Source organism: Hirundo rustica, chromosome 3 (assembly GCF_015227805.2).
Source record: "Hirundo rustica isolate bHirRus1 chromosome 3, bHirRus1.pri.v3, whole genome shotgun sequence".
NCBI classification, from domain to species: domain Eukaryota; kingdom Metazoa; phylum Chordata; class Aves; order Passeriformes; family Hirundinidae; genus Hirundo; species Hirundo rustica.
In genome coordinates, this window is record NC_053452.1 from 97,896,772 (window position 1) to 97,916,991 (window position 20,220).

Consider the following 20,220-nt stretch of genomic DNA (forward strand, 5'->3'; position numbering starts at 1 on the left):
AAGTCCTGCCTGTGGGTGTGTAATTATAGATAATTGAACAAAAAGACTTTTCTTCTTCCCAGAATAAAGAAGATGAAAAAAAATCTCTCTTTAGATCATACTTTTCTTCCTGGATGTTTTTTTGGCACCATAAATATATCTAGTGACAAGTATTTGAGAATAGAAACTCGACAGAGTTACCAAATATAACAATTGTCTGTTGAGATCCTGCACAAAACAGATTTTTTTTTGGCTGCATTACACAGTTTCACTGATAAGGAGTTGTAATTGTCCTTTATGTTTCATGGGAATTACACATGCTTAGCTTTATATAAAGTATTAACACTGCAGTATACAGTGGTAAAGATACATATTCTGATTTACCTCATGTTTTGTGCAAAAAGACATTTTTTCATTGTTGTTTAATAGCTGAAGAAAAGATGTTCAATTATGTAACTGCTAGTCTTAACATTAATATCTCATACATATGTAGCTTGCACACACCTATGCTGTTCTTTTCGGAGAGAGTTTCCCCTGATGTGCCATTTAGATTATGAAAGAAGGATGATTTGGCACTAGTCAGATGGAGCAGGACTTTCACAGGTCAATCTGAATCCAATTCTCTTTAATTTATTACAGTACCAGAGAACCATCTCTGAGTGAATGCGGTTGCTCCCACTTGATCCTAAATTTATGCCTTTAGTTTTCAGTGTACATATAGGTGTTTATTTCACTTCCTTCTACATCTCTACATTGTGTTCTCTGAGCATCGTGCATGGTCCAAGTAATGGGTTAAAAGGGGATGACTTCTGAGACGTATACATCAACTACTTGGATGAAACTTGCTTGTGAAATTAGGTGATTAGATAGCTCCTCTCAGAAATATGAAATTAAAAATAATAAATAGATAGATAAATATTATATATTATAAAATAGTATGTCTTGAACAATGTCAGAACTCACGTTTATAAAGTGTAGTTTGGACCATTAACAGAACACATAACAACGTGTTAATTTTTAATTAAAAATTGAACCCTTGTAAAATCACCACTTACCCAAAAATTTAGGACTTCAACATCATCTTCATCCCTTGTAAATACTTTAGTAATTTCAGTGCAAACTGCAAACTAACCATGCATGGCACTTTAATGAATTAAAGTGTTAATTTATACATCCTAGCTATACATCATATATATTTGATAATTCTCTATTATTGCTGCAATCTTTTCCAAACGCAGAAGATTCATTTAATTGGCACTACACTATCTCAGCGAGATGCTATTCCTCTTCAGTTACAGCTGGACAATGGTTATAACAAGATGCACTTTTGGCCTTATTTATCCTTATGGTAGTTCACATATTTTTGTATTCTCTGTTCCAGCCCTTATTTTTTTTTTTTGTTTTTTTTTTTTTTTATTTTTTTTTCTTTTTTTTGTTTTTTTTTTTTTTTTCTTTTTTCTTTTTTCTTTTTCTTTTTTTTTTTTCTCCCTGTTCCAGTCATTGTGCCCCATTCACACCTACTTTGGGATATCCTTGTTTGGGTTTTTGCAAGGAAATTCTCCTGAGCTCTATGAAAAGTGATAAGAATTTCTGGATCTTTTGAATCTAATTGATAATAATGTTTAACATGAAAAAAAATTTTCAAAAATAAAGTGAAATTATGTAACCTATTTCCAAATACATAACATGTGGTTGCCTTCTGCTGAAGGTGGCTCAGCCTGGAGAAAAATGCAGCCAGGATACTCAGTGAATTCATAAACCTTGGGAACCCCTGTTGCAATTCTGCCTTCTGAAAGAGAAGAGTGTTGCCTTTAACAGTAACATCCTATCTGACTTACAGTATTCTGGTGTTTACAGGTCAGGATTCAGTTACTTTTTCTGTAAACAGTGCACATGGGATTCATGATATGATGCATAATCCATACAAAGCCTTTTCTGACACTCAGATGCGGTTTCTGTCTGAATACTTGCCAAATGATTGGCTCAATTGCTAAGAAATTAGTGTTTTATTTTCTCTGCTACAGCTAAATGAATAACATTTAAATGATCTTAGTTTAAAAAATCTTATATAAACACCAAGCGTATGGGCCTCTGTTTAAAAAACAGTGCTCATTTGTCATAAATTTCTATTCATTTGTACTTTTGGAGCAATGACTGCCAGGAGATAGTAGAGGTATTGATGTTATAGATTAAACTTTTTTTCTTCATGAAGCTTCTGTAGAGCTTGGATTTGATGCTATGAGGTGACAAATGAAGCCTAAGAAGAGCTTGGATTACCACTAATCTCATAAATGTCACAAGGTGTTGAGACCACTCAGTACCGTGTAGATTCAGACACAGGATATCCACATACATTCCTTGTGCTGCTGCAAACACCCAAAAGTTAACTTTTTGTTAATAAATATACTCAAAGTAGGCCAGAAATGATGGAGCCATTCATTATACTAGTTTGGGGTTTCTTTCCCATGTAGTCGATTTCTGTCTGATTTTATTGACAATTTTGCAACAAGCACATTCCTTTGCTTCCACAGGAGAATCTCATTTATTGAAGAAATACTCTACTGAAAGAAAGTACTGTGCTTATTTATGAAAGTAAATAAACCTTTTATATCAATCTCTAAGAGAAGGGTCTGCATGTAAAAGAATTTTAACAAAAATAATTTTGATGCTTCTCCGCCGTTAGCATTATCTTTAAAATTTTTATATGTGTCAGTTGTGAGACCCTATAGTGAGCCTCTCCTTGGCTTCACACAGAAAAATTTAGCCACATCCAGAGACTACACAAATGCTAGATGATATTTCATATGTGGTTCTTTGGCAGATTCCAGTAGCAGTATCATATTCTTCTGTATTAGTAACAACTTAGCCTGTACTGTCTAAAACTCACCTTTACCTGATGGAGCCTCATTTAGCCTTTGGAAGTTTCCATCAAAGAGATGCCTCTCCTAGTGCAGGGTAGGCAGGCATAGGACCCGTTTTAACCCTCAGCCTTTTAATTTTCATGTCTTGAAATGGCAATCCCTCCTTTCCTATCAAGGAAATCAGAAATGAAGATGTTACCTCTGGAGCAAATGAAAAATCTGAGCTGCCCTTTCCTTCAGGGAGTCTGGCCTTCCTGACCAGCTTAGCTTGGGAACATTTAAAATGAGCAAAAAATTAGTCATACCAGGATCATGTATACGTGACTAACCTATTCCTCCATAAGGTCTTTGATTGTAAAAACTATATATCTAAAATTAGAACTCCTGTCTTGCAAAACTTTTGTGAATAAAGCAAAAGATTAGCTTTTCAAATGACACTGTCAGTACTAATTTCTTGCAATAATTTCATTTGTTTCATATGCTGCATTAAATAAGCTGAAAAAGGGATTCTTACATTTTGTCTTTTATATATTTTGTTCACTGCACGACCTAACCTGAAAACCTAAACTTCTGCTTTCTGAGAAAAGTGATCCAATTGTGGAAAGGTTTGCTTGTCTGTGCTCTGTGCCTAAAATAAAGATACAAGTTTTTTAAAAGGTCCTTTTATGGCAGCTATTTTTTCAATAGGCACTATATCAAGTTCAAAGTACATTTGTCGGTGTATTTATTGCATATTATATTGAATCTATGAGGTATTTTATTGAGTTTATTGTGCTTCATATTTGTCTCATATTACTTTATTGAGTTCAGCATAATCTTTAACCTATAATGCATTTTCATTTTATTTGGTACAGTAGAACATTTTCCCCTCTTTCCTTTCGTCGTGATTAGTCCTATGCTTTTTCATGCCACTGTAACACATTACAAAAGCATTTGACAGAAGGTGCTTATCAGTCTTTTCATTTTTGATGTGCATTTTTTAGAAGTCCATAAATTGGCCTAAGTTTGGTATAAAATGTCTACAAGGAGATTTTGGGCACAAGTATTTTAAAGCCTCATCATTTCAAATAATAATAAAAGAGGATTTGTGTCATAAATATATGTCTGAAAATAGCATCTGTTCACATTAGAAAGTGCTCTTGAAAGACATTATAGTGCTTATGCTTTCATTGCCATTTTTAAGGCCATTATAATTTACATTTTTAATCTCAGCACACATCCTGTGAGCTGGATTAGCCCCGTGGTTTGTAAATGAACAGCATTGGTGATCTCTGCTCGGGAGGTTTTGGTCTAGCATTTATGGTAAGACATAACAGGGCTTGACTGTTGCTCTGTCCTGAGGTGTACCACAGATTCTCTCTGATCATTTGTCCCCTTACTGAAAAAATAAGACTGATACTGTTTTCCAGGAAGCACTGTTCTTACTTATGCCAAATGCCTGGGCATAGATGAGTGAAGAAAAAAGCATTTAGCACCTGGGATCCATTACTATTCTTCTACAGAAAAGCTGAAATATGTTTCTTTTTCTTTTCTTTCAGATTATAACTTTAAGAGATTACATTCCCAAAATCATTGGTCCAGATGCTTTTAATCTGTATATTGGCCTTTATACAGGTTATGATCCCACAATGAATCCTACAGTTTCTAATGTATTTTCAACAGCTGCTTTTCGTTTTGGTCATGCAACAATCCAACCAATAGTAAGGCGATTGAATGCACAGTATTTAGATGATCCTGAACTCCCAAATCTTCATTTGCATGAAGTTTTCTTTAGTCCTTGGAGGCTCATTAAAGAAGGTATGGTCTTATTTAAACTGCTTCTGTTGCTTTCTGGTCTTTTTCTCCTCCGAATATTGTAAATTTTTTTCAAAGTTATCCTGAATTAGGAATGGGAATATTTATTTAATTAAATCATTTATTTAAGTTGTTGATTGGATTCCAGAGCACTAAAAGGAACTTGAATTATTATTCTCAATGAAATAGCTGACTGAATCAGAAAAACATTACTCTCCAGATTAAACCAGCGTGGTAAATTTGCAATGGAGGGACGAGTGATGATGAAGATGTTTCTGGGACTTTTTTGCATATGACTTTATCAAGAGGTTGCAAGTTCTTTTAGACCTGAAGAGCTTTTTCATACCTCTGTTGCTTCTACTTTAAGCTAAAGGAAATTTTTGTATATGTTTGAATGTAAAAACATTGTGTGGACAATGTTTTAAAACATAGAAACATATATGCATTCAAATTTATTACAAAAGTTATAAGTTTTATATATATGCTATAATACCATCATTTTAATCTTTGAAGGAGGCCTGGATCATTTAATAAGGGGTCTTCTAGCACATCCAGCAAAACTGCAGGTACAAGATCAACTGCTGAATGAGGAGTTAACAGAAAAACTGTTTGTGTTGTCCAATAATGGTTCACTTGATTTATCATCGCTGAATTTACAACGTGGCCGTGATCATGGACTCCCAGGTTTTTCTTGATTTTTCTTGATTTTTTCTTCCAACTGGTAATTGAACTATAACTGCTTATATTTGGGATGTAATCATAAGCTTTTAAATAATATCTTTGGTAATCAGAAAGACATTTAAGTATCTTTTAAAATGTACATTGCTCAAAATGTACAGTCTTAACTTTGATGGAGAGTATTTGACAGCTTTTGGAATTAAAATAATCTGGTAAATTTGGAATCTAGAACAGTACTAGTGAATGGATCAGTGTGTGCTCAGTGTAGGTACCCCAGGCTTGCTTTTGCTGGAACCAGCTCTGAGAAGTGGGGTGTTCTGCCTGAAGCAGCCACTTCCCATCAGCAGGCTGTCCCAAACCTGTGGGATAGATCAATTTGGGCACAGTCTCACTGGCTCCACCAGCCTCAGAAGGTGTTGACAGAGGTCTCCAGTAGTGGTGAGATGGCTTAGTTAGGTACTGCACATTTTAAGAAATATTACATGTTTGTCACTGGTTTTTTGCACTAGATTTTTTACTCCAGTCAGCCCAGGGTAAGATTGAACTAACAGTCAAGGAGTTAATAGCCCATCGGGCCACGGATATACCTGCTTAGAGGAAGACTGGAGGAACTTAGTTCAGATCCTGCCATAATTTCTCTCATCAATTTAACCAATATTAGTAGACCTTTTTTATACATAACTGTCCATGACAATGATCCAGGTTGTCAAAACCCAGTGCTTATAAATTTATTAATTTCATTTATCATGCCTAACATAAAAATCTCATCTTCCTTTAAACATTGTATTTGCAGGTTATAATGAATGGCGAGAATTTTGTGGTTTACCAAAACTGGAAACTCACACTGACCTGAATACAGTCATGACTAATCACAATGTCACTGAAAAAATCATGGAACTGTACCATAATCCTAACAATATTGATGTTTGGCTTGGCGGTCTTGTGGAAGACTTTCTTCCAGGTGCTAGGACTGGTCCTCTGTTTGCATGTATAATTGGAAAGCAAATGAAAGCACTAAGGGATGGTGACCGGTGAGTTTCTTATACAGTCAAATCATGTGTAGAAACACAGTAGCAATGGAGATTTTACAGCCACTTAAATATGCTTCTAACAAATCATTCTCTGCATCTTGCACATTTTTGTCTTAATTCCTTCAGTTTTGTTGGGTGAGCTTTTGATTATTCTTCTTTGGTTTGTACATAGTCTCAATTCCAGATGACTTGGAGTTTGTTTCTATGGTACTGAGGTGTCCAGCTGTACACTCCTGCTGAAAATGCAGAAGGTAATTGTGACAAGGGCCAGTAACTTGGATGGATGTAGTACTGTGCAGGCTTTATTCCCCCTGAGGGCTGCACTGGGCTCAGGAGCTGGAAGAACCTCAATATTTTTCTTTGGCAACTGCAGCAAACTCAGAAGGGATAGGAAAAAGCTGTAATTCAGGCTTCATAGAGGGAATAATAAAAACACTATGTACTTGGCCTTGTGTGAATTGGGACTGCAGAGTGTTCCCAGAGTTGCCTCACTGGACACAGCATAGGATATCACTTCAATGAACCCTGCAGGAGTGCCACCAGGATCTTGTGCCAGTACAGCCCTTCATACCAGAAGAGCAGGAGAAATGCAGCTTCAGGTCACAACAGGGTACAATAAACTGTTTATATCTTGCTTCTGCTCGTGAAGCAATTATAAAACCAACCTTTTTTTATTTCTGTCCTGTACTTGTGGCAGTAATTTTGGATCTCATGAGACGACTGACGACTAATTTAAAACTGCTCACACCATGCTAGCAGGGACGTTTTAAGTACATCTGGTCCTTATAATGACCTTTAAGCTCCTCTTATAAGTCACTGTTATGGAAAAAAAAACATTATGGAAATAATCATCCAAGGCAGAATTTAAATCTGAACTTTAAAAAATGTTAATTAATTAGCTTACAAGAAAAAGCAATGGTAATCATAAATGTGGTATTTTATTTGCAGAAACTGTATAAACAACAAATATTCTACTCAGCTGTGTTAAAAGCATGGTTGAAAGTCTCTGAATTGTACAAGCATACTTGTCCCTATCTGGGAAGGAGCATCTATGGAGGTCTTTCCAGTCTCATTTCTGTTATTCAGTACTTTACACTGTTACTAAACATTCAGTGTCTTATAATGCTACTAGCATTAAATAAACATAAGCACAATTTAATACATTAACTGCAAATTGAGGAAGAGAGTTCTAATAATGAAAGTATTCCATGGGTTTCTACCACAAAGTTTGTGGCAGCTAACTTAAATGTGAAATTATATTCTGTCATTAATTACAAAGAAACCACCTAAGAGCAGTTAGAAGTATGTAACCTGTTATAGTTGTCACATAAGAATGGAAAATCTAACACTCATTGCAGTTTCTGGTTCAGGTAGAGTGTTGGGTGTTACCTGTAACTGCACCAGAGACACTAAACACACTAGATACCCTAATTGAAGGTGTGTGTGCAGGGTTTTAAAAATAACTCTTCTAATGTAATCCTTAAGTTCAAAACTCAGGACTACCTGGAATTGTCATCTGATTGATCTCCAAATTGTGATGGCCCTAAAACCTTTTTCTTAGTAATCTGACAAAACATAAGTTTTCTTCTTCCTATCTACTAAACTCATGTAGTGTCTTAACCACATCAATAGAAAAAAATAGTTTCTGATCCATCAGCCTTCTTCCACCACTTTCTCCTCTGAATATTTTTGCAATCTCAGGATTTGAAATATTTGGGCAAAAATTCTGAGGTTTTGTCATTCTTTGCATAGGGATTTGGTCACCGGATACAGATTGAATGGAGTAAACCAAAATGTTTGTTAAACACCTATCTGTTGGGTAGATTAAAAAAATTTTTTTTTTCATTTAGGCCTGAAGATATAACTGAATTTTGTGGTGAAAGTAGAATAGGTTTTAATGTATATGAAAGGGGACATGACAGATGTAGGAGAACTGAGCAGACAAAAGACTTTAATGGCTTTGGTTATGGGAAAGCACCTCGGAATCATCAATGAGGTTTCAGGATGCTCTGAGAAGTTTAGGGACAGCGTGCAGATGAGGTGTAGGAGGAGGGCTCCTTTCTTATTTTCTCTCTTCCAGCACTTCCATCTCCTGCATTTCTTGTCACAGTGCTGCTAACATGTGGGACATTCGCTCCCACTCTGTTTCTGTACATTGCCTCCTCCTTCAATTAGGAAAAATGGGATGAGTTTTTTTAACAAATCAGGCTTCTGAAGGCAATAATTGGCCTATAAATAAAGCCAGTTTTCCAAAATTTCACATGCACTTACCTTATTTAGCAGATATGTTCCTGTTGGCAGCAGGATCAGTTTGCCCTGAAAAGCCTCCCTAGGGCACACTGGCAATCCTCATCCTCCCAAACACCGCCAACACCACAATCAGAATTCCCATTTGTATGGTGCCTTTACAGGGAGCTCATAACAATATTCAAATGCATAGAGTCTACAGTCAATATTACTGTTTCCCCCTAATCAGGCAAATGTAAACAAAAACTCACAGACTTTCTAGAAACCTCAGCCATGTGCCCCCTGTATTATAAATCGTATGTCTTGTGTTAAATCTGAGGTCAGTTTGTACAGTGTAATCACTCCCATATCTACTGCTGACTGTCCTCAGGCATTTTACCACCAATCCTGCCTAGCATTTGGGAAAATCCTAACTGGCCTGGCCTGAGACCCACAGGGAACTAAGCAGCACTTACCACTGTTTAATGTACTAATGGAGATGCTCTATCAAACCCTTCGGAAGTATTTTTGCCATTAATTACATGTCTTTATATACAAAATGTTTGTCTTTCCTTTTCTCCCCAGTGTTTTCTTTCCTTTTACCTTTAGATGTATATGTATGCATACATATATATTTTATACAGTCACCATTTAATAGATATACCTTTGTAGCACCAACTGGTTCTTCTATTCTGACACCACACTTCTATTCTGATAAAAATAAGCATGGCTTGTCTCTTTGATACTTTTTGTATGATCAAACTCCTAATTACTGGTCAAAAACATAATTATGTTTTTCTAGTATAATTAATCTGCATATCTACAGGTTTCTTAGCAGTTTAAGTACTCCTAATTAACCATTCAACAATAGCTGTTTTCCTTGCAGTGATTCAGTAAGGGCAAGCAGAATTCAAAAGCTCTGGTATGGGGAAATCTATTATGGTTACTACTCCAAATCTTCTGTAATTTATGCTTTAAACAATTTATGAGTGAACAGCACATATTATTGTGTGTAGGAATAAGGATCCAGTTCAATCAAATTTGTCTCAAGTTTTCCTCTCAGGATTGTAACTTCTTTTGTGGACTTGTTTAATCAATGAAAAGCAATTCTGCTGGGTTTAACACATAACCTGAGTTGATCAGTACATCAGACACACACTAGCCTTTTTATGACCGGTTCTGTATGGTCATGGCGTTTCCTCTTTTTATTGTTATATTTCATCTATTTTTGCTGTAATTCTTATTTTTTGTCTTTTATATAAGGTACTGTGAAAGCAAGAATAGCCAGCTCTTTGAATTTGATCTTTTCAAAAAAATTTTCTATCAATCTTTCCAGATTTTGGTGGGAAAATGATAATGTTTTCACAGAAGCTCAAAAGCATGAACTCAGAAAACATTCACTGTCCCGTGTGATTTGTGACAACACAGGAATTTCTGAAGTGCCGTCAGATGCCTTTCAACTTGGAAAGTTTCCACAGGATTTTAAGCATTGTAACAATATACCTGGGATAAACTTAGAAGCTTGGCAAGAATTTTATCAGGAAGGTAATCCAGTAGAGGGGAGGGGAGGGGAGGGGCAGTTGAAGTACTGACCTGCATTGTGGCAGATCTTGAATTGCTGGTCTGAATCAGACCTTTAGTATTTCTATCACTTAGAAGTGGGATGATAGAATCACAGAATATTTCGGCTTGGAAGGGATCTTTACAAGTCATCTAGTCCAACCCACCTGCAATGTCCAGGGACATATTCAACTAAATCAGATTGCTTAGAGCCCTGTGCAATCTGAATCCAAATGTTTCCAGGGATGGAGCATCCACCTCTCTGGGCAACTAATGCCAGTGTTTCAGTGTTCTTGTAAAAAAATTGTTCCTTATATTTAGTATAAATCAACCCTCTTTTAGTTTAAAAACATTACCCCTTGTCCTATAGCAACAGGCTCCTGGTAAAAAGTTTGTTCCAATCATTCTTAAAAGATTAGTTTAAATTGACAAGCTGCAAAAAAGTCTCCCTGGAGCCTTTTTTTCCCCAGGCTGCAACAACAATGACAACAACAACAAACCCAACACTCTCAGACTCTCTCTTCAAAGGAAAGGTGCTCCAGGCCTCTGATTATCAATGTTTCCCGACTCTGGACTTGATCCAACGGGTCCATGTCCTTCTTATGTTGTAATGCTAGTTTTATGAGGATTATAAATAAAACCCCTGGTATTCCATATTTATTCTTTTCCAGAAATTAACAATTTAAGTCTTGATCACCTTAAAACATGTGAAAAATTTCACGGAAGATAATGTTTATAGCAGTAATGGAGAATGCCATCCATTTGCAAGTGTAAGATGGAAATTTTTTAAAAGCCTGTAATAAGACTTTCTATTTATAGATGAACTATGTGGAACACCCAAGAGCGTGGAACATGGTGATTTTGTATACTGTTCAGAATCTGGAAAATCTATAGTGACTTATACATGTTACTATGGATTTCAGTTACAAGGAGAAGAGCAATTAACCTGCACAAGCAAAGGATGGAACTTTGAGGCTCCAGTTTGTATGGGTATCTTCTATTATTATTATTAGTGTTATTGTTGTTTTGTTGTTGTTGTTGTTGTTGTTGTTGTTGTTATTACTATTATTATTACTATTATTTATTTCTGAATTTTCTAACAGCTAAAATCCACCATAGCTCATCAGATGTGAATTCACTCCTATACTTTCTTGTAGATAGCATTTTGGGGTTATAGGTATAATAACACAAAAACTTAAAACTCTGTTCTCCAGAATTGCTGTCTCAATCTCTACCCATCCTGATCCATCAATCAAGTTGATGATAGAAAAATGGCACAAAAAATTGCCCAATTAAGCAAAAATCAAGTCTATTAACAGCCTGGGGGATGGGGGGGTGTGGAATGGCTAGGAGAAAAGGGGAAAAAAGGCAGAAAATCAGAATTATACATTGCTTCCTCCTACATTCAACATAACAGCATGACAGAGAGTTGTCATTTACCCGGCATTGTTTCAATGGATGTTCTAGATAAAAGTTAAACTCTGGACCACTAGGTCACGTCATCCTAGTAATTTTAGTAAAAGTGAAAAAAAAAAAAAATTCTGTGAAGTGAATAAGTGAAATTAAGGAAACTAATAATCACTTTAGGTACAACCTCCCTCCCCCAAATAGCTGTGAAAAGATTTGCTAGAAGTTATTACTTCTGCAGGTACAAAAGTAGAGCAGGTGAAAAATAGCAAACAGACATATTTCTGGCACATTTTCACAGGAACATTTTTCAGTTATTTTAATAATAATTTCATCTTCTGTTTTCTTTTTACATTTACTTTTTAGTAGAATAGGTTAGAAAGAGAATGTGGCAAATATTTCGAGACTTTCACTCTTCATGCTATGAAGAATGAATTCTCTCTGTTCACATTTCAAATGTGTGTTTATAATGAGTGTGTACATATACTCATATATACATGTATATATGTGTGTGTGTATATTCACTCATCTCTGCTTTTTAAGAACATGAGAGAAAACTAAACCCAAAAAGGCTGTATTTCAGAATATGTTATGGATGGTGGTAAATTGAGTGCAAGTGCTGCAGCTCATCCACAAAGCAGTCTGCTTATCAGTATCTCTGTGAAAGTGGAATAAAAAGCCCTTCATTCTAATTGTATACCTGGTATGGAAAAAGTCAGATGAAATTTGCAGCTCTTTCCTTTATTCACATTCTATTTATCCACTGAATTCCTCCCACATAAATACTATATAAAGAAATAAAGCCGTTAAATAAATTATAATAAAACCTTTTCAATAGATTAGTGTTCTGGCAGCAAATGGAATAAATAAGTTAAATGAGTGAATAATTCCTTGTCCTAGTTTCTTTTAATATGTAAGTATTTTCAGTAATGTAAACAAAAGACTGTATATCTTCTACAAGAAAACAGGCTGCTGCATATACTTAAAAAGCAATGCCTTTATTAAAGGAAAACCATCAAAACCCACTTATGCAGATGCTACTTGAGTTTTACAGTAGAAAGCACTTTGTTCCACACATGTTTGTGCAATATGTTCCCATTCTTTTAAATATTCAGCAAATTAGGGATAAATCAAGCAATATAATGAGGAAGATGGAGCTTAACATTTCTGCAGATGGTTTCAAAATTATATGCTGCTCTGGAAAAGACAGAGTGGATTGCTGACAAAGGCATAGGATTCTGAGAGCTGTTAATTCCCGCTTCCTAACTTGGGCTTTGACTGATATAATTTCTATTGATTCAGGAAGGCATTTAGTGCTAAAATATTCTACCTTCCTTTATATTAAGGAATGTCATACTCCTGATAGATAACCCTTTACTTTGCTTTAGTACACCACTGCTCTCTGAGTAGCAGGGTAGGCTGGTCAGATCTGACACAATTTAGTGATGAAGAAAAGTTAACTAGTTAGCAGATAGCATGACTGTGGATCTACAGAAGTTGAAGAAACACATTTGAATTACAGTGCAGGCAAAGGTGCAGGTTTTCTTTCTGGGATGATGATTAAACCAGTGAACATTAAATCAAAATGTAGTTTTGAAGGGAGTAATACTCAGAAATCTTCATTCTGAAGAACACATTATTTTCCTGCTTCAAAGAACTGTTATGAAAGTAATTGTTTCTTAAGGATTCTGAAGTTTTAGATTTTTCCTGCATGATAGTCTTTTGACTGTCTTAGTTGATAACTATCTTTGAACACAGCTATTTTTTTTGTGCTAAAATTTGAGACTCTAAGGCTTGATCCTATTTCCAATGATGGAAACTGGTCTCAGTGACAATGCTAAACTGAGTCCGTAAATACAGGTCAGTTTCTAATACTGATTGAAAATAAGTGAAATAGCAGATCAAACATTGTGGTAGAGAAGGAAAGAAATAAAACCAAAAAGAGAAGACATTTAAGACTTGACTAGTTGTCCACAGGGTTTGCAGTGCTTCACAGGACCATTGGTCAGAGACATTAAACAAGCTGTCCGATATATAGAACCAATGGTAAATTACCTAAAACAACGCTGGACACCTACTTTTAGTCAAGTGAATTCAGTCATGCAAGTAAATATTACACAGAAAGAGGAAAGGTGCAAAAGTATTAAAAGACCCCTTTCTTTCCCTCACTGAGCATTTTCTGTCCTGCACTGCTGTTTCCCATTTCATCACATAATCAGAAAGTGAAAGAACTTGAAAGGCCTCAAGAACAGTATGTGTATATACATTTTCCAATGGATAATTGTTCATCTGCCCAACCTTCTGCAGGGATATTGTCATTTTACAGAATGTATATAGTATCTAGAAACAACCATCCTTGCACTGATATCACAAATTACGGTTATATATTTTGTAACCAAAGCTAACCAGAAAATCTGGCTTCTCAAAATCATGCCTAGATGTATACAGAAGTGTGTCTGCATTATTATTTTCATTATCTCTGTAGAGCACAGTATGAATATGTTTATAAAGGAAGTAAAATCTAAGGACATAAACTCATGCAAGAACAGCTCTCAAGTTTAGGGTTTATGATTTTGAAAATACAGCCAGTTGTCATTTGTAGCTTTTGGTGGATTATGAAAGCAGCATTTTTTTTTTCCTATCATTTCCAGCTTTAAAACAAACAATCAAAAAATAAAAAAAAACAACAACAGTCCCCTACTTTGTCCTTTAAACAGTAACAATACAGATTTTTATCTTATGTCTCATTGAAAGTGTAGAATGCCTTTCATTTATGAATCCTAATTTATGTTTATGAGAAATTAGTAATACCTTTGCAATTTGTAATTAATATTGATCAGTGTGTACTCATTTTGCAGACATCAATGAATGTGAAAATGAAATTAATCCACCATGCCCCCCTTCTGCTACGTGCATTAACACTAAAGGAAGCTACAAATGTTTCCACACTGATCCCTAAAAGCTGTCAGAAGATGGAAGAACATGCATTGGTAATGGTTGCGAACCTACTGTCCATTAAAATCTTTGCTCCATTTTGCAACACTGTAAAAAATCATCAAATTGCATTTTATTGAGGAGCTGTTAACATATGTGATGAATCTCTACACAACCATGGGCATAAAGTTACAGACAGATTCTGTAAATGAAGGTGTTGAATAAAAAATACTGATACATAAATAAGCTTTTCATTCCATTCCTATTGCATATAAACCATTGTTTCCTGACAGTGCACATGAGGAGGGAATCAAATTTGTCTGATTTTCTCCTAGTTAGTATCTAAATTCAGCATCTAAATATTAACTAAGTTCTACCGGACATACTCCAAAACTGTCCTCTTTCAGAGTTAGCAGAAATTACGCATTTTCTTGGGTTTTTCAACTTTTCAGCATGCATGGAAGCTGTATGACAGAAGTTTAGAGGGAGTATGAGTGCAGTTGCCCACTGAAGCTGAGCAATACCTGTTCTGGGGAAAGCTCCACGAAAACCTACAATCCAAACTCAAGTGAATGGGTATTTGCTTTATCTAAGTGCCCAAGGGAAGCACATAATGTTTAAACCACTCAGATGTTGCATATAGAGTGCTGTATGCCACACAATCATAAGCACACTGAACCTCACTGCTGGCACATTACTTTTTTTCCGATTTCAGTGAATTCCTTGGTTATGATGTGGGATTACACTGTCCCTTATTATTAATTGCTCTAAGAAAACACTAGATAATAATTCCCTAGCAAAAAAATACCTGGTTGCAAACAAACAGATATCTTCAATGATGAGGTGCATCCAGTCAGTTTTCCAGCTGTGTTTCAAGGTCACATGAGCATATCTCACCAGTGAGAACTCATTCCTCAAATGACACCTTAAGCAAGGCCATGTGACTTCATAAAAGGCCCAGGAATTAAGTACAAGAGGAGACTGCACTATCACAGCAGGCACCAGTAGAAAAACCTCCCCAACAGGAGGTTGTCAGAATGGACCTATCTCTCTCTTGCTGTAGCAAAAGCAAATGCAAATCTTCAGGGCTTAATTTTTATGGGATTAGACCAAAAAATTTTAGTGGTAGCAATTCAGAGATTCATCTGAATCAGAAAATAGAATAAAACCATCGTTTTTTAGGCATTTCTTAACTTTATTATTTAAACTTTATTCCTTTATCCAATCAACCATGGTTACCTTTATTTATCCCTCTAAATTCAGAGACAAATTCTGCTTTCAGATTAATTTAAAGTGGCTAATTCACTGGTGTTGAATGCAACAAAAATACCATGAGGACACTGCATTGGCATGTGGCTGCTGTTGCAGTGGGTATATGCTATGGACTTCCTGATCAGGAAGAAGTAAATGGGTCTTTCTTCAAACAACTGGAGAAATCTTTGTGTTCACAGACCCTGGCCCTCATGGGGAATTCTACCCACAATCGTAAGGACAATACAGCAGGGTACATGCAATCTAGAAGGTTTTTGGAGAGCATTGACAGCTTCCTGACAAAAGCTGATCAAGGAAACAACAAGGAAAGGTGCTCTGTGAGACCTAGTGCTTAAAAATGGAATCACAGAATGGTTGAGGTTGGAAGGAACCTCTGGAATTCATCTTGCCCAATATCTCCTGTTCAAGCAGGATCACCTAAAGCCAGTTGTCCAGGAGCATGTCCAGACAGCTTTTGAATCTCTCCAAGTGTGGAGGCTCCACAGCCTCTGTGGGCAAAAAGTACCCGCGCTCACTTACCCTCCTAGTCACAGTTTCCTGATGACACCCACTGTATACCAGTTTGTGCCCATTGCTTCTTTTCCTGTCACTGGACAACACTGGAAAGAGTCCAGCCCCATCCTCTTTGCACCTTTTCTTCAGATATTTATACAAATTGATAAGCTCTCCCCTGAATCTTCTCTTTGCAAGGCTAAGCTGTTTCAGAGCTCTCAGCTTCTCCTCATAGGAGAGAGATACTCCAGACTTCAAATGTCTTTGTGTCCCTTCTCAGGACTCTTTCCAGTATGTCGCTGTCTCTGGTGCACCAAGGAGCTCAGATTGCCCACCCAACTCCAGATGATATCTCACCCAGAACAGAGGGACAGGATCACCTCTCTTTATCTGCTGGAAATACTTTCCTTAATGCATCCTAGGATACCATCAACCACCTTCTCAGGAAGGGTGCATTGCCTGCTCGTGTTCAGCTTGGTGTTCACCAGGCCACACAGGTCCTTTTCTGCCAAGCCATTTTTTGGCAAGTCATCCACTGGTGTGGACTGGTGCCTGTGGTTGTTCCTTCCCAGATGCAGGAGTTTGCATTTCCCATATTGAACTGTGAGATGCCTGTCAGGCCATTTATCTCATCTGTAGAGGCCCCTGGGCAACCTGCTGTAGCTGATCCTGCTTGAGCAGGGAGATTTGACTAGCTAACCTCAAAAGGTCCCTTCCAACCTCAATGACTCTTTGATTCTCTGTTTAGGTAAAGAGAAAATGAATGGGTTTTAGGAGTATTTTGCATGGTTTCTCTGTAAACTGTGGTTCTTATACTAGTGTAAATCTCTCACCATTATTTCTCATACTTTTTGAATTGAGAAAAGAGTCAATTAGCTACCTGAGAGTAGATTGCTTAGAAGAAGATTAACAAATTAACAAATACAAAGGAAAGGAGAATGTTATAGCTAAGTGTATTCTAGTTTGTTTAATTTCCATATTTAAAAAAAAAATTAAATTTTACATAAAACAAGCCATTTGTGTTTTTATTTCAGATAATAAGTTTTTATCAAGGTCATTGAGTGGCTTCATTTGTTGGTCTAATATTTTTGCATTTGTAATGACATGATTCATAAGGCCTAGCTAATTTCATCATACAGTTCGAATGAGGTTTTGAGACTTGGTGAAAAAAGGCAGTGAAACACTTTTCTAAACCAACATATTGGTGATAATAGATGAGCAGCTGAAACGGAACAGTAATAAGAATTTGGGAATCTGCACTATAAAGTGATTTAAAATTATGAGAGCACTTCACATTATTATGAGCGTTTCAGTCTTCTAAAAACTAAAAAGCTCTTAAAATTTTTGAAGAGCTCTAGTAATACTAACTATTCAATACTGAAAATCTATATAATCCTTCATCCTGCTTTTATTGATGGAATTCATCAGTGGCCTCATGGCTTTTTTTTTTTTTTTTCCCCTAGGTTTGGATAATGTCTTTGGCTCAGATGGAAACTTGTATAGGAGAACTATTCAGGAAGTGAATCTGTTGAATGGTCTCAAATCAAAATTGCTTATCCCTTACCACTCTGGCCCATGTTTTGTGATATTCTTAGAAGTAAAGAAAAGCAAACCAATCCCCCCCCACCACCAAAAAAAAAAAAACCAAAAACCAACAAACAAAAAACCACCACAATAAAACCCATAACATTCTTGATTTTCCACCTATGCATACTCGAACCACATTAAAAAGACTGTCGCAATTTAAGTATCTTCACTCTTGGTCCACAGTTATTTTACCTCTGCACAAAAGAATTTACTCTCAAGATTACTCATAGTCATTCAACCCAAAATATTGTCATTGGCCTCTAATTTAAATTAGCTTTAGCTCTTGTTTTGAGTTATATGACAGTGACAGATTGTAATCTTTGGATAAATGTTCTTACTTTTTTGTATGCTTTTACTGCCATGCCAAAGGAACATAAACCCTGAAAATGACACTTCCTTAAACTTTGGTGGAATTATAATATTGGACGAACTTTCTTTGCAGTGCTGCAGAATGCTGTTAGAAGTGACTCATCACAGCAGGTGCTTTAGTCTGCAAAGTCAGTTGGTACGCTCAGCACAGCACCCTGCAGGGCTGAGAAAGCCAGCTGGTTTGAGATGGCAAAAAAAAAAAAACAGCCAACAAAACTTCAGATAATTTTATCAAAACTATAGGAAAAATATGGCTCATTTTTGGGAAAAATTTACAACAGGAGCTTTATATTCTGTGCTACTCAGATGCTTACAAAATTGATCCTTTTGTGTGCTCGATTTTGTATTTAGCAGTGGATGGATTCATACTGCTGTAAAGGCTTAACTGAGAAACTGAGATAAATAGTGAAGCACATTCAGGGGTAGGTAAGAGAATGGACTGAAGCAAAAAAGTTCAGCACTTCAAATTAAATATGTACTAAACTCAAAACACAGTTTTATTCCACTAACGACCAAGATGTGTAAAAGCAGAACTAATTACTTGAATTAAAACAAAATAGGAGATGTTTTTTAGCAGCATTGTTTAGCATCTATGAGCCTTATGTCTAGCATCATATGCCTTTTAATTAGATTGTTCCAATGAAAAATATTAAAACTCTATTATGATTTCTGTGAGTGTTCATAGCAATTCCATTGTGCCTTTCAGCACTCATAATAATATTTTTTTTACATTTATAGTTAGTTAAAAGCATTGGCAATTAAAAAGCTAAGTTACCAGTGTAATTTTCTAATATGTATGGCTTTTGGTGAAAAACTAAGAAGGAATTAACATTCTCATTTTACTATTCTTCATTCTGTCTCACAGCCTGCAAATTAAGTTGGTATACCTCTCTTCAGAAGTCTATCCGTCACATGATGACACCCTTTGGATATTGGAAGTCAAGAAAATATCACAATCAGCCCTCCCAGCCTGGAAAGTGATTTTTATTTTGAACGGACCTGCACGGCATTGAAAGCACAAACATCTGCCAAGCTGATGGCCACCCACCCACTCCCAAAACAGCAAACCAATTTTGCTAGGATACCGATGGCAGCTGGGGATGCATGGTGTGCCCATCACTGCAGAGGCAAATTCCACCCCCCAGGAAAGTTTTGTTCCTCTATTACCACTTGCCAGTTTCTACTTTATCATATTTGCCTCAGAAAGATAGTACAGTAGAGTGAAAAAGGCAAAAGACACTGTGGCGCTGGATGCAGTAGAATACATTTGTTGTAATGGGCCACATGCTGAATCACCAATTCTGGCACACGGCAAAAACAGCCAACGTCCAGGCAGACCCTATCAGCCCAGGCTTAACTCAGAGGTAAACACTTCAAGAGAAACTCAACCACAAGGCTGACAGCCTTGTCCAAGCCACAGGGCTGAACTCATTCTGAAAAGTCAGTGAAAAGGCAAAGGTTTGTCTACTGACCATTTCCGCAGCAGGTGATTGCGCTCTGTTTCATGGTGCAGCCTAAGAGCTGTGATTTTAGACTCCATGTCATTGCAGAGCGATGTTGAGATGCCTGCACAACGCTTGGAAAGCGGTAGGCAGACCACCCTCCATCAGGATCATCATGCTCTTCCCATTCTCCTTTTGGGTATTTTGTGCATCTGCTTGCTTATCATACACATGACCTGCATGCTGGTCCTCTGACTTTTTACCAAAAAACTTTGGAGTGCTTATCCTTTATTTCCACTCATGATTTCTTGAGATTTCTAAATTAACTGTAGTTAATTATTATTTTGCTGATTTGATTGCAGAATGAGATTTGACCACAAGGGAAAGGATGAGCATTATCTTTTGAATAACATAAAAAATGTTAATATTGGATGAGTGCCATGAGAGACTTCAGCCAATGCTCAAAATGAACTGTGGTTTTGTTATTTTTTCCCAGTACTTATCTGTCATTCAGCTTGTCTGAGCACTACACATTACAGTGCCCAGTTTCAGATGTTTGATAATTTTTGACATGACTGAAATAAGAGC

General features: G+C 36.4%; 1 protein-coding gene across 1 annotated transcript in view; it reads left to right on the plus strand.

The window, feature by feature from the left end:
• TPO (thyroid peroxidase) overlaps nt 1–14,495 on the plus strand; it is a 37,262-nt gene extending 22,767 nt beyond the window's left edge. Inside the window, exons 8-13 of the mRNA XM_040058174.1 lie at nt 4,379–4,637; nt 5,148–5,318; nt 6,106–6,343; nt 9,906–10,114; nt 10,949–11,119; nt 14,395–14,495. Coding sequence (XP_039914108.1) covers nt 4,379–4,637; nt 5,148–5,318; nt 6,106–6,343; nt 9,906–10,114; nt 10,949–11,119; nt 14,395–14,495 — 1,149 coding nt within the window. The remainder of the gene's footprint in view (nt 1–4,378; nt 4,638–5,147; nt 5,319–6,105; nt 6,344–9,905; nt 10,115–10,948; nt 11,120–14,394) is intronic.
• Nucleotides 14,496–20,220: the final 5,725 nt, after the last annotated feature.